The sequence below is a fragment of the Archocentrus centrarchus genome, unplaced genomic scaffold, assembly GCF_007364275.1.
Source record: "Archocentrus centrarchus isolate MPI-CPG fArcCen1 unplaced genomic scaffold, fArcCen1 scaffold_37_ctg1, whole genome shotgun sequence".
In the NCBI taxonomy this organism is placed as follows: Eukaryota; Metazoa; Chordata; class Actinopteri; order Cichliformes; family Cichlidae; genus Archocentrus; species Archocentrus centrarchus.
In genome coordinates, this window is record NW_022060264.1 from 1,984,812 (window position 1) to 1,998,473 (window position 13,662).

General features: G+C 40.5%; 1 protein-coding gene across 2 annotated transcripts in view; it reads left to right on the forward strand.

The window, feature by feature from the left end:
- LOC115776812 (serine/threonine-protein kinase BRSK2-like) overlaps positions 1–13,662 on the forward strand; it is a 162,504-nt gene that overhangs the window by 147,664 nt on the left and 1,178 nt on the right. For both annotated transcript variants that reach the window (XM_030724587.1, XM_030724588.1), the window contains 3 exons: positions 1,541–1,664; positions 3,114–3,294; positions 4,190–4,282. In XM_030724587.1, the coding sequence (XP_030580447.1) occupies positions 1,541–1,664; positions 3,114–3,294; positions 4,190–4,282 (398 nt within the window). The remainder of the gene's footprint in view (positions 1–1,540; positions 1,665–3,113; positions 3,295–4,189; positions 4,283–13,662) is intronic.

Genomic DNA, 13,662 nt, shown 5'->3' on the forward strand with positions numbered 1-13,662 from the left:
CATACAACAAATTGTCCCTTAGCAGGTGACAAGAGACCACGGTAAAGTATGATTAAATGACAGGTATGTGGAGCTTTGCAGCTTCATAAAAAGCAGGGAAGCTGAATAAATCGTTTTGTGCAAAGTGGTTGCTATAGGCTGGCCTGCTGCTGGGTCTTCTTTTTAATGTCATCATTTGATTTTATTTCTTTTAACTGGTATGTTGACATTTTACTGTACAACCAGTGAAAAATCTCCAACATTCAGTAATTAATAATTTGTCCCTGTTATCAGGCAGGCTAATGATAATTAGCATTAACCAAAAGAAACCCAGCTCAGAATTGATTTTAATCCCCAAAATCAAATCTTCTCCAGAAAGAAGCTGGACCATTCAAATGCAGCTATTTCTCATCATGTATGTGTTTTCATGCATTCGTTATTATCAGGCTGTCCTAAAAGCTCCCTGAAAAGCCTTCAGCTGATCCAAAATGCTGCAGCTAGAGTACTGACAGGGACTAGAAAGAGCCAGCATATTTCTCCCATATTGGCTTATTTTCATTAGCTCCCTGTTAAATCCAGAATAGAATTTAAAATTCTTCTCCTCACATACAAGGTCTTAAATAATCAGGCCCCATCTTATCTCAAAGACCTCATAGCACCATATCACTACAATAGAGCACTTTGCTCTCAGACTGCTGGCTTACTTGTGGTTCCTAGGATGCTTAAGAGTAGAATGGGAGGCAGAGCCTTCAGCTTTCAGGCCCCTCTTCTGTGGAACCAGCTCCCAGCTTGGATTCAGGAGACAGACACCCTCTCTATTTTTAAGATTAGGCTTAAAACTTTCCTTTATGATAAAGCTTATAGTTAGGGCTGGATCAGGTGACACTGAACCATCCCTTAGTTATGCTGCTATAGACCTAGGCTGCTGGGGGGTTTCCATAATGCACTGAGTGTTTCATTCACCTCTTTTTAGTCTGTTTATACTCCACTCTGCATTTAATCATTAGTTATTATTAATCTCTGGCTCTCGTCCACTCCATGTCTTTTGTCCCATCTCTCTCTCTCCTCTCAACCCCAACCGGTCGCGGCAGATGACCGCCCCTCCCTGAGCCTGGTTCTGCTGGAGGTTTCTTCCTGTTAAAAGGGAGTTTTTCCTTCCCACTGTCACCAAGTCCTTGCTCATAGGGGGTCATTATGACTTTTTGGTTTTCTCTGTAATTATTGTGGGGTCTTTACCTTACAATATGAAGCACCTTAAGGTGACTGTTTGTTGTTATTTGGGGCTATATAAATGAAATTGAAGGTAAAGTAATAACTTTGTACAATTCTGAACAGGAACAAATGAGTTAGGAGTGTTGATGAATTTGAAATACCCCAGCCATTTGTCAGAAGTATTAGTCAAATGTCTAACTCATTTGTTTTGAAGTCATATATATAGGAACCCCACCCCTTCTTTTAGCTTTAGAGTTGTCTCAGTTCCTAGCTGCTAAGGAAACGGTAACCTGGGTATACTGAATGTCATTTGTAGCACAGGCCCCAACTTGTAATCTGCTCTTTGCAGACTGGCTAAGAAGTCATGGTTTGGAAACTTCATCAACCTGGAGAAGGAAGAGCAGATCTTCATAGTCATAAGAGACAAACCTCTCAGCTCCATAAAGGCCGATATTGTGCACGCTTTCCTCTCGGTAAGTCTCCCTCTTCATCGCTCCCTTCCTCAAATCCAGAAAGCTTCCATCATTGATCACAGTATGCCAGATTTTAATGAAAACGGTTGTTTAGAGAGCAAATGAACAATTGCGATTACCCTTGCAATTTTCGTTATTCTATGCTGCAGTAGAGGCTGGTAAAATAACTGTTCTCTTCTTGTAGCTTTCTTCTTTAATGGGGAAAAGTCAAAATGCGTGGAAGACCTGACAGAGCACGTTCATTTCAGTTTGACCTCAGTCTGCCTTTCTTCCTCCCACATCCAAACTTTGTCGATCTCTCTCTCAAGTCTTATTCTCAGATGTTAGGGAGGGAAAAGTAAGAAAATAAAATCTTTATTAGCATTTATGCATAAATTATTCTTATGATCAAAGGCCTTTTTCCTGCAGTGTCACACAGTGTATATATGAACTCTATGGTATATCTTTCAAAAATAATAACCAACTGCACCAGGATCACTCATTTTGAGAATAATGATTATGGTTAACACTGGTGTCTGGAAATACTTACCAGGGTTCTATCCAGAAAAACATTCACAGGCCAGCGTTATTGGATGGGAGGGGGGGCACCGGACAGCTGCTTGCTAGTGCTAATGGCTGCGCCTGCTTGCAAACTGTGGTGACAGTGATCCGTTCTGATAGCTAACAGCTATCAGAACTGCCTCAGCGCAGGCAATTAACCACTACCTAGAACCCTGCTTACTAAATCAAAACAGGAACAGAGATGATATTTTGTTTTTTGTCTCACATAAGCACATTTAAAAAGATTCAAACCAACTTAAATACTTTGAATTTTCCTTACTGTACATTCTGAACTGACGTGTTTACTAGCCGTATATTTTCACTTTTGATTTAGCATTTTCATCATAAGTTAAAAAGTCTGAAATTTCACTTACTTACTTTGCAGGTTTAAGGTGCTCTTTCATTAACTTCATTTTTCAGACTTCATCAGTTCACAACCATTCTATGATGAAACCTGTTAACTGTAAACGAGCCAGTGTTTTTTTCTCATCAGCAAGCATGTTAAATTTTATCTACAAAGTTTCACACTTTAGTTTAATTTATACCAGCCCACTCAGGACCTACAGAAACCCAGCAGTTCAGGAAAAAAATGTAAAAGCTCATACGCATCAACCACATGATTAAACCCTGGCTAATATTGTGACTGTCCACCCCTTTCACCACAACAGCTCTGTGCAGCAGACTGCCGTCTGTTCACGTCTTGGTGTCAGCATGGTCTCCACCACTGATTCATCAAAATGTCACCACATGTTAGGATTTAACACATCCAACACAGCATCTCCTTCTGCTCCCATCTCTTTCTCTTACAGCCATGCTGCCATTTTAACTGATGCACAAGTTATGTCTGTGTCTATGTGCCCAATGTTGCTGACTCAGAAGTACTTCACCCCCCCACACCTCTCTGCCCAGATTCCCAGTCTGAGCCACAGCGTCATCTCTCAGACCAGCTTCCGGGCAGAGTACAAGTCCACAGCCGGTCCAACGGTTTTCCAGAAGCCAGTCAAGTTCCAAGTGGACATCACCTACACTGAGAGCACCAGCGCCACAAAGGAGAATGGCATATACTCTGTCACCTTCACCTTGCTCTCAGGTAAATGAAATACAATAAATAAAATAATCACAGACCAGGAAGTACTGAGATGTTTGTCTGCAGTCAAAAAGACATCTACTCATCTAGCAAATGGCAAATATTTGTTTCCTGTAGAATTTGCAGTTGTATGTATGTGTTCTGCATGCACTCACCTGCCACTTTATTAGGTACACCAGGTCAGCTGCTTGCTAATGCATATATCCGATCAGCCAATCACATGGCAGCAACTTGGTACATGTAGACATGGTCAAGATGACCTGCTGAAGTTCAAACCCAGCATCAGAATGGTGACTTTAAACATGGAATGATTATGGGTGTCAGATGGGCTGTTTCGAGCATTTCAGAAACTGCTGATTTTACTGAGTTTACTGAGAACAGTCTAAAAAACAAAGAAGAAAATATCTAGTTTTGAATTGAATTGAACAGAACAGAACATGTGGAGATCTTTCAAGACAGCCCAGAAGCTATTTATCCCAGGAGTAGATGTCCCCTCAAATTACCCCCAAGGTCAGACCATACAATGCTCACAGAAATGACAAAAAACCAAGAGCTACATCTTAGACTCTACAGGCCTCAGTTTGCATGTTAAATGTTAAAGTTCATAACAATACAATTAGAAAAAGAGGAGACAGCTTCTCTCTGAAAAGAACATGGCAGTTTAGGTTTGCAAAGTTGCATCTAGACAAACCACAAGGCTTCTGGAACAATGTCCTTTGGACACAGAAGGCCAAAGTAGAGATGTTTGGTCATAATGCATAGGAAATGCACAAACTCTTCATACCAACTGTCAAGTGTTGTGGTGGATGTGTGATGATTTGGGCTTGTGAATGTGAACCCATTTGTCCAACAGCTGAAGTCTGTATTATAACAAGGACCACCACCAATTTCTCAACAGGCCCCAGCCGACGTTTCAAGCGTGTGGTGGAGACCATCCAGGCCCAGCTGCTCAGCAACAATGACCAACCCGGCATCCAGCCGCAGATATCTGGTAAGTGGAGTCCCTCGTCACCCATCCCCGACCATGCCTATAACCCACACCCTCCTCCTCCACACCCCCGCAGCCTCCCTCCCTCCCGGCATCACAGCACAGCCACACCTGCAGCCCACCGCGGCTCAGCTTAGCTCGGTGCACTGCTTCTAGCACACAGCATCTCCACGTGCATGTCCTTGCCACATACCATGGCGTGCACACCAACAGACACACACACACTATACATATTAATGTTATTTAGTAAGCTCTAGATATACATTCAGAGGACTAATTACAGCCACTAAGGAGGTGGATGTCAAACTGTAAATAATTCAACATAGATAAGCTGCTTGGCTGGCACTTTATGCTTGACTCAGCAGAAACACACACACACACACACATACACGCACACACACACACACACACACACACACACACATAGGCAAACAGTAGGTCCTGCTAATGGTTGTTTACAACTGTTCATCCGTGGATTCGCTGTTTGTGCATGCAGCATTTTTGTCTGGAAGAAGGAGAAAAGTACCAGTGTTATAGAATACATTCAACTGTTTAGTGTCATAAACACACTGGAACAATCCCACAAGTCTATCAAACCTTCATTCATGATAGGGCATTTGATATTATTTTTGGGGCTGCCTATATATAGATGAATTAATTTGGAAAAAAAAATATGGAAGAAAAGAAAGTCTGTGTTCTCCAGCTGTTCTTGTTAGTTTTGTTTGTCAGTGTGGCATTCTGGTATTCCTGTTGTTTTATCTGTGGGTATTTACTTGATAATGGTCCCCTCTGGTGGTGAAGCAGAGTAATTTAAGCTTAGAGTCACATGCGCATGCACAGGAATACTGACATGCTACTGGGAGAAAACCAGTCACTATAACAGACCTAAAGCCTGAAGTCTTTAAATAGATAATTTGGGACAAGCTTGGATCTGCCAGGGAGACAGTCACTATCATTACTGTTGCTGTTTTGAAAGATCTCCAACTGCAGGAGTCATACTCTCAGCTTAAAATGACCCAACATCAACAGTCTGGCCAGTTATTGCCACAGATGGGAACTGTTATCAGGCATTCTATGCACAACGTCAGTCGCTTCCACTGCCATGTAGATCTGCCAATGAGCCACATCTCTCTCTGTCTTATCTCTCTGTCTCTCTCTCTCTCCCTTTGGCCTGCCTCTCCATGTCACCGAGTTTCCCGTCATCCACAGCTTCACTCTAAAGTCTCATGGATGATTTGAATGGCTCGCATGCTGAATGAAAACCCAGAACCATGCACATTCACTCATACACACTCACTCACACACACACACACACACACACACGCACACACACACCTATACACACACGCACACACATACTTATACACACACATGCACACAGAGTTTGGCAAGTTGGGCTCTTAACTGGGTAAAACCAGCCCTTTATTACTGGTCAGGTTTCTCACAAATGTGTCCTGATGGTTCTGGGTGAGCTGCCATTCACACACTCACACGTGACTGTGTTTGCCACCTATGAGTCTGGTATACTAAATGAAAGCATGCTCTACACTGTATGTCAGATAAAGATGTATGTGATGGTATGTGTTGATCTCTGTGCAGTCAAACTCAGAACAAGACAATCTGCATGTGTTTTGATAAAATGTACTTAACACCTACAGTAACAGCTGTAAAGACATGTGAGTCTTCCTGGCCTTCTGTGTGTATTTGTACATGCAAGGTTGTACTTTTATAGGAAGTGTCAGGTGAATTTAGTGTCAGCCATATGAATGTTCAGCTTATTTCTCATCTCTTGCTAGTAAACCAGGGCTATTCAATTAGCGGCCCGGGGGCCACACCCCCTTTGACTGGCCCACCCCCTGACTGACCCAACGTAAGCTACAAAAACGCATTTAAATCATATTTGCTGTGACAGTTTTAAAAATTCCCGCCCTTCCTCTTGTACATGAACGCACCACTAGCAATGCCAGCCCAGAATACTCTCTCCAAGAGCGACAACCGCCAAAATATATCAATGACAATCAAAAACGTAAAATTGACAATGAAAATCGCCATTTTAACCCTGCTTGGACTGATAAATGTGTTTATTTTACCCCAAAGACTGAACTCTAAGACTGAACTCATTAAGTCAGCATTACTTTGAATATGCAGAAGAAGCTTTAATTTTACAGTTATTAAGTGTTCACTTGGTGCAGTTTCTTTTGTTGAAATATTTAATGCACTGCATCAGTTGGTCTTTCTAGTTCAACAAATGCACTTTTGCAAATACATCTAAAATGTTATAGAAGACTTTACTGTTGCAAAAAGTTGTTATTATTACATTTTTTTTAATTAAACATGTGTGGTGAATAGATGCCTTGTTAAAAATATTCTGGTCAAGGTTTGGACCAAATGTTAAAATTTGCAATGCACTTGAATTATTTTGCTCATCAATAAATGATGCAGTATAAAGCCTTTATTGTGAATTCCTTTATTTATTTTTATGACTTAGTTCAGGTGTTAGCATATTTAGAGTTAAATCTCAAGAAATAATATAAGTAGGGGTCTTTGGCCCAGTGGCATCTCAAAATTTTCAAATCTGGCCCAGAAGAAAAAGTAATTGAATAGGCCTATAGTAAACAGTTACCGAAGAGCTAAATGGCTAATTCCACCTGCCATTTTATGTTAGCCCAAAGCTATGCTGTTATTAGAATTCTCAGGCAAACGGAAACCATAAAAACCTGTCAGAAAGTAACATTTGATTATTGTTTCTTAAAAAAAAAAAAAAAAAAATGGTTTTGAGTTCCAAACATTTGAAATATATACACAGGAGGGCAAACCAATTCAGTGAGAGACAAATACAGGTGCTGGTCATAAAATTAGAATATCATGATTCCATTTAATTCCATTAAAAAAGTGAAACTTGTATATATTGTATTCATTCATTACACACAGAGTGATATATTTCAAATGTTTATTTCTTTTAATTTTGATGATTATAACTGACAACTAATGAAAACCCCAAATTCACTATCTCAGAAAATTAGAATATTACTTAAGACTAATACAAAAAAAGGATTTTTAGAAATGTTGGCCAACTGAAAAGTATGAACATTAGAAGTATGAGCATGTACAGCACTCAATACTTAGTTGGGGCTCCTTTTGCCTGAATTACTGCAGCAATGTGGTGTGGCATGGAGTCGATCAGTCTGTGCTCAGGTGTTATGAGAGCCCAGGTTGCTCTGATAGTGGCCTTCAGCTCTTCTGAATTGTTGGGTCTGGTGTATCGCATCTTCCTCTTCACAATAACCCATAGATTTTCTATGGGGTTAAGGTCAGGCGAGTTTGAACAGGGATACCATGGTCCTTAAAGCAGGTACTGGTAGCTTTGGCACTGTGTGCAGGTGCCAAGTCCTGTTGGAAAATGAAATCTGCATCTCCATAACGTTGGTCAGCAGCAGGAAGCATGAAGTGCTCTAAAACTTCCTGGTAGATGGCTGCGTTGACTTTGGACCTCAGAAAACACAGTGGACCAACACCAGCAACATCTAACTTTACACTGGACCTCAAGCAACGTGGATTCTGTGCCTCTCCTCTCTTTCTCAGACTCTGGGACCTTGATTTCCAAAGGAAATGCAAAATTGACTTTGATCAGAGAACATAACTTTGGAGCACTCAGCAGCAGTCCAGTCCTTTTTGGCTTTAGCCCAGGCGAGACACTTCTGATGCTGTCTCTTGCTCAAGAGTGGTTTGACACGAGGAATGCGACAGCTGAAACGCGTGTCTTGCATATGTCTGTGTGTGGTGGTTCTTGAAGCACTGACTCCAGCTGCAGTCCACTCTGTGAATCTCCCCCACATTTTTGAATGGGTTTGTTCCACAGTCCTCTCCAGGGTGCAGTTATCCCTATTGCTTGTACACTTTTTTCTACCACATCTTTTCCTTCCCTTCGCCTCTCTATTAATGTGCTTGGACACAGAGCTTTGTGAACAGCCAGCCTCTTTAGCAATGACCTTTAGTGTCTTGCCCTGCTTGTGCAAGGTGTCAAAGGTCGTCTTTTGGACAACTGTCAAGTCAGCAGTCTTCCCCATGATTGTGTAGCCTACAGAACTAGACTGAGAGACCACCTTTGCAGGTGTTTGAGTTAATTAGCTGATTAGAGTGTGGCACCAGGTGTCTTCAATATTGAACCTTTTCACAATATTCTAATTTTCTGAGATGCTGAATTTGGGGTTTTCATTAGTTGTCATTTATAATCATCAAAATTAAAAGAAATAAACATTTGAAATATATCAGTCTTGTGTAATGAATGGATATAATATACAAGTTTTACTTTTTTAATGGAATTACTGAAATAATATTCTCATTTTATGACCAGCACCTGTATACACTATATTGACAAAGGTATTCACTCACCCATCCAAACCATTGCATTTAGGTGTTCAAATCACTTCTACGGGCACAAGTGTATGCAGCCAAGCACCTAGGTATGTAGACTGCTTCTACAGGAGCTCAGTGAATTCCACCATGGTACCATGATAGGATGCCACCTGTGCAACAGGTCCAGTCATGAAATGTCCTCAGTACTAAATATTCCACAGTCAGCTGGTATGATAACAAAGTGGGTATGACAGCAACTCAGCCAGTGGATGCTGAGGTGCAGAGTGCGCAGAGGTCACCAACTTTCTGAAGTCAATCGCTACAGACCTCCAAACTTCATGTGACCTTCAGATTAACTCAAGAACAGTGCATAGAGAGCTTCATGGAATGGGTTTCCATGGGCAGGCAGCTACACCCAAGCCTTATATCACCAATGCAAAGCATTGGATGCAGAGGTGTAAAGCACACCACCCCTGGACTCTAGAGCAGTGGGTTGTTCGTGTGACAATCTGATGGATGAGTCTGGGTACACAGGGTCTTGGCCTCAGCCTGTCAGAACACCTTTGGGACGAATTAGAGCAGAGACTGTGAGCCAGGCCTTCTCATCCAATATCAGTGTCTGACCTCACAAATGTGCTTCTGGAAGAATGGTCAAATATTCCCATAAACACTCCTAAACCTTGTGGAAAGCCTTCCCAGAAGAGTTGAAGCTGTTATAGCTGCAAAGAGGTCTGACATAATATTAAAACCCATGGATTAAGAATGGGATATCACTCAAGTTCATATGCGTGTGAAAACAGATGAGCAAATACTTTTGGCAATATGTTGTACTTTCGGTCACTATACAGGAATTTTTGTTGGAAAAAATTTGTCTTTTGCCTACATAATCTTCTTAGGCAGGAGATAGATTTCAGAAAATGATCTCAGTACAATATTTAACTATAGAAGGTGATGTACACAATTGTGTATGCTGTGACTGAATGGGATAGATTGTATTTTTTTGTTGTTTTTCTTTTTCCTCAATCACACCAGGTAGGATAGGATAGGACAGGACAAGACAGGATAGGATAGGACAGGAGTGCTCTATATTGGAAAAACCAAAAAGCCACTCCAGAAATGCATAGAGGAGCCACCTCAGTACTCAGCTGTACTTCTGCACCTAAAAGATGAAGGGTACACTTATGAGGATGCCAGTGTTCACTTTTTGGATCGGGAAGACAGATGGTTTAAAAGAGGAGTATAACCCCCACTATGGTTTAAATACCTGGGTCTCTCCAACATTTGGTTTTAGAACTAAAGAAGCCTCTTGGATGAGAGGTGAACTGTGTTCAAAAATGTAAAGAAGTCCAGTCGCCTTTTTTTTTTTTGCTTGAGACTATCATGACCTGGATAACTGAGAACTGACAGACATCTAAAGAACCACCAAGGCTGAATACCATCCATCCACTGCTGCTACCTAATTACAATAAATGTCTATTTTTTAAATTTAGTTGTACAATCAAATTTAGCACATCACTTTACAGCCCTGGTCCATGCTAAGAAACTATGCAGTTATATGAGCAACAAATCATCTTTTTTTTTAAGCTGTCAGTTTTGTTTGGGTGCTGAGCACTTTCACTCATTTTGTCAACATCCTGTTAGGTTCTTGGATAAAAAAATAGAACAACACAAAATCAATGTGGAACATGCTAATTAGACTAGTTCATTCACTTTGATTAAAACTCATATGTTTGCAGCAGGTTTGCCCGTAACTACTGAATATAACCTATTAGTCAACATGTTTTTATCTAGACCAATCTAGTAACTGACTGAAACACAGAAATTATAAGAGTGAGGTAGGATGAATGAAATCTCTCCAACTACAATTTATTACAAAACAGCAAGGATCTGCAATGAAAGAAATTCTGGAAATTGAGCTGAACATTCATGTGTCTGGAGTCCACTCATGCCAGGAGGGAATGTAATTATTACCCTACAGATGTTTGCATCAGCTCACGTGCTGATGAAGCACTGGGCCTCAGTGTGTGGGTTGGTGTTTTTGACACTGTCCTTTGCTCTCAGATGGCTCTCAGCGCTCAGCTTCTTTGCCCAGTAAATCCTCCAAGCGTGGTAAGACCCAGAGCGTCCGGGAACTCCCGGAAAAAAACACCTTAACTCTGGCTTTTAACACACTGGCAATGTCCTGGAGGCCCTTTCACCAACACACCCTATCTGCACTAACACGTGTGTCTGTGTTTGGGAGAGTATGTGAGCTGCAAATAAAATATAATTCATCCTAACAAGTCATTATAATGGGAGGAAATCTACTTGCTCCAGTGCAAAGTAGAAAGTTATTTTGACGTTGTGCCACTAAAATCTAAAACCACAGAAGGGCTTCTCTGGAAGCAGAACATGTCCCCATTTTGCCAGTTGTTTCTTCTGAGAGTGTTGGTGCTTTTGAGTGCTTGTGAAATATTGCCCCTCAAAAAGATGCTCAGAGTCTGTATAACTAAAGACTTGTTTTAATCAACAAAGCCAATGAGATGACGAAACTTACTGAGCAGATTTTTGAGCTCTCACTGTTGCTTGTTGCCTAGAGCATTGCCCATTAAATTGCCTGATGTTTTTGCTACTCTCTAAGCTCCACCAGTGTCAGTAACAGAGGTGTGTGTCTGGTTTGTTAGTTTGCATAAGGCCTTTTGAATATGGAAAAATTAATTCACTATTATTTGTATGGTGGTTGCAGTCTTGGCTTTGTGGTTTTCTCGTGTGCTCATTTTAACTAGACAGCTTTAGCTTTTCAGCTAGGACTTTCAGGTTGTGCCAGAAAGATGGCAGTAAGCTAGTATCAGCTCACCCATGCAAGCTAATGTCAGTTTACTTAAGACTTATCTTTTAACGGAGACAGTTTGGAGCACTGAAAGAAGAGATGGCCACTCTAGGCCATAAAGGCTAGGGGTGGAGTAATATTTAGTATTACCTGCCGTGGTTAGTGATTTTTACCCCCAATCAAGGACATGTTTTGTTTGTTTGCTTGTTTTTTAGTAAACTCAGTGAACACGTTTTTCTGAAGCAAAACAAAATTGAAAGCTAAAAGTCCCATTGAGAATGATGACTTAAATTGACAGTTAAAGAAGGTGATATAAAAATATAAATCTGTGACAAAATGGTCTACAGTACATTTATAAAAGCCATGAACAATAAGACAACATAAGTACACTACAGACAAGCAAATACTTTTGGCAATATTGTGTATGATTAGTGTGTTAAAAATGTTTTTACCTGAGAAATCTTAAAGGATCTCCTCATTACAGTTCAACAACTGTTCACTGTTTAAAGCCCTGGAAACATAAAGCAAGCATAACTTAATGCTATGTTGAATTTTTATGTATGAGTTGAGTTCCTCATTGAGATGAGACTTTTTTATTACCAGGTAATCTGCTGCTTTTCCTAAACCCAGAGATATCCAGTTTATGATTACATAAGGAAGAAGAAAGCAGAAAGGCAGTGAATTCCTACATCTGGCAGGGGGAATGGGGATTTTTGTAATTTAAAAACACTGTTAAACAAATATTTCCCTAATGTAGTGGTTCCCACTGATTGGCCCACTTGGTCAAGTGGACTACTGTAGTTTCACTGATGTTTCCAAGGTAGTTTTAGCTAAGTTAGATGACAAAATGACTTGATAAGATGGATTTCTGTATGTGTGTGTGTGTGTGTGTGTGTGTGTGTGTGTGTGTGTGTGTGTGTGTGTGTGTGTGTTTGGGGGGAGCTAGCCTGAGTTAACCCTTTGCATGATAATGCTTGATACCAGGTTGTTCACCCTTCCTCTAACTTTCCATATTTGAAATCACTTGAACAAAAGATCAGACACAAATCCAATGTGTGTACATGTTGTTGGAGGTAAGTTCTCAGGACAAGCCTTCACTCTCAAGTGCACATTCAAAACAACACAAACACGTTACCACTAAAGGATGTATTGTTTGAACTAACCCTGGTAATGTGTATAACTTGTGTACCATGCTGTATTGTTGCATGTTTTATTCACTCATTGCTGTTTAAATGCATTGATAAAAAAGACTTAACAGATGTTGTGATGGATGTTGACGTGATGGTGAGTTAACAGGAGCTTTGGAAGACATGGGGGGGGGGGGGGGGGGGGGGGGGGGGGGGCAAATAGACTACACGTTAATGGACCCCTGGATTAAAAACTAAAGTTGTTAAAAGTAACACAAAGGATTATTTATATGGAGGTATATCAGCTTTATATATAATAATATGGCTCTTCGAAAATGATACTTGAAAAGGTTTACCTTACTTTATTTCACAGTCACACTAGGAAAAACAGTGGCTGGAGACTGCAGCACAATCAAAATTATTGTGACCGTGTGCAATGAACTTGTGATCTTGTTGACTTTGAAGTGGTTGCTTCAATTCAATTCAGTTTTATTTATATAGCGCCAAATCACAACAGTTGCCTCAAGGTGCTTTATCTTATAAGGTAAAGACCCTACAATAATTCTGGGACCACTCATGGTTGGTTGCTATCTTAAAGGTGACTTTGGTGCAGCAAGATGACAATAAAATGCAAATAAGACTGGATTAGTCTGCAATCAGTTTGCTCTTGAATGATTGGTAACTACATGCAGTGTGTTTCTGGTAAATTGGCAAAAACTGCAAATCTGTTGCCATCTAAATACACAAATTCACACTAACTGTTTACAGCCAGTCCAGCCAGAATCTCATAGATTTGAATCAGAAATTCAGAATTTCCTCCACAAATAGGGATGTTGTCGCTGCAGGATGGCAATTTAACTGAAGAATGACATAGGCACGCTGACAACTTTGACTTCATATAGGAATATAACAAGAATGCAACCAATTGGCAACCAGAGTGCAACCAGTTGGCAACCAGCTGAGTCAAGTCCTTGCAATATGTTGGAAATTTGTCTGTTTATAAATTAAGTGGCAATTATTTGCAGACATTCACCAATCTGAAAATGACTGCATTCAATTCAAGTGAGACAGCATTTGTCTGTTTCCACTCA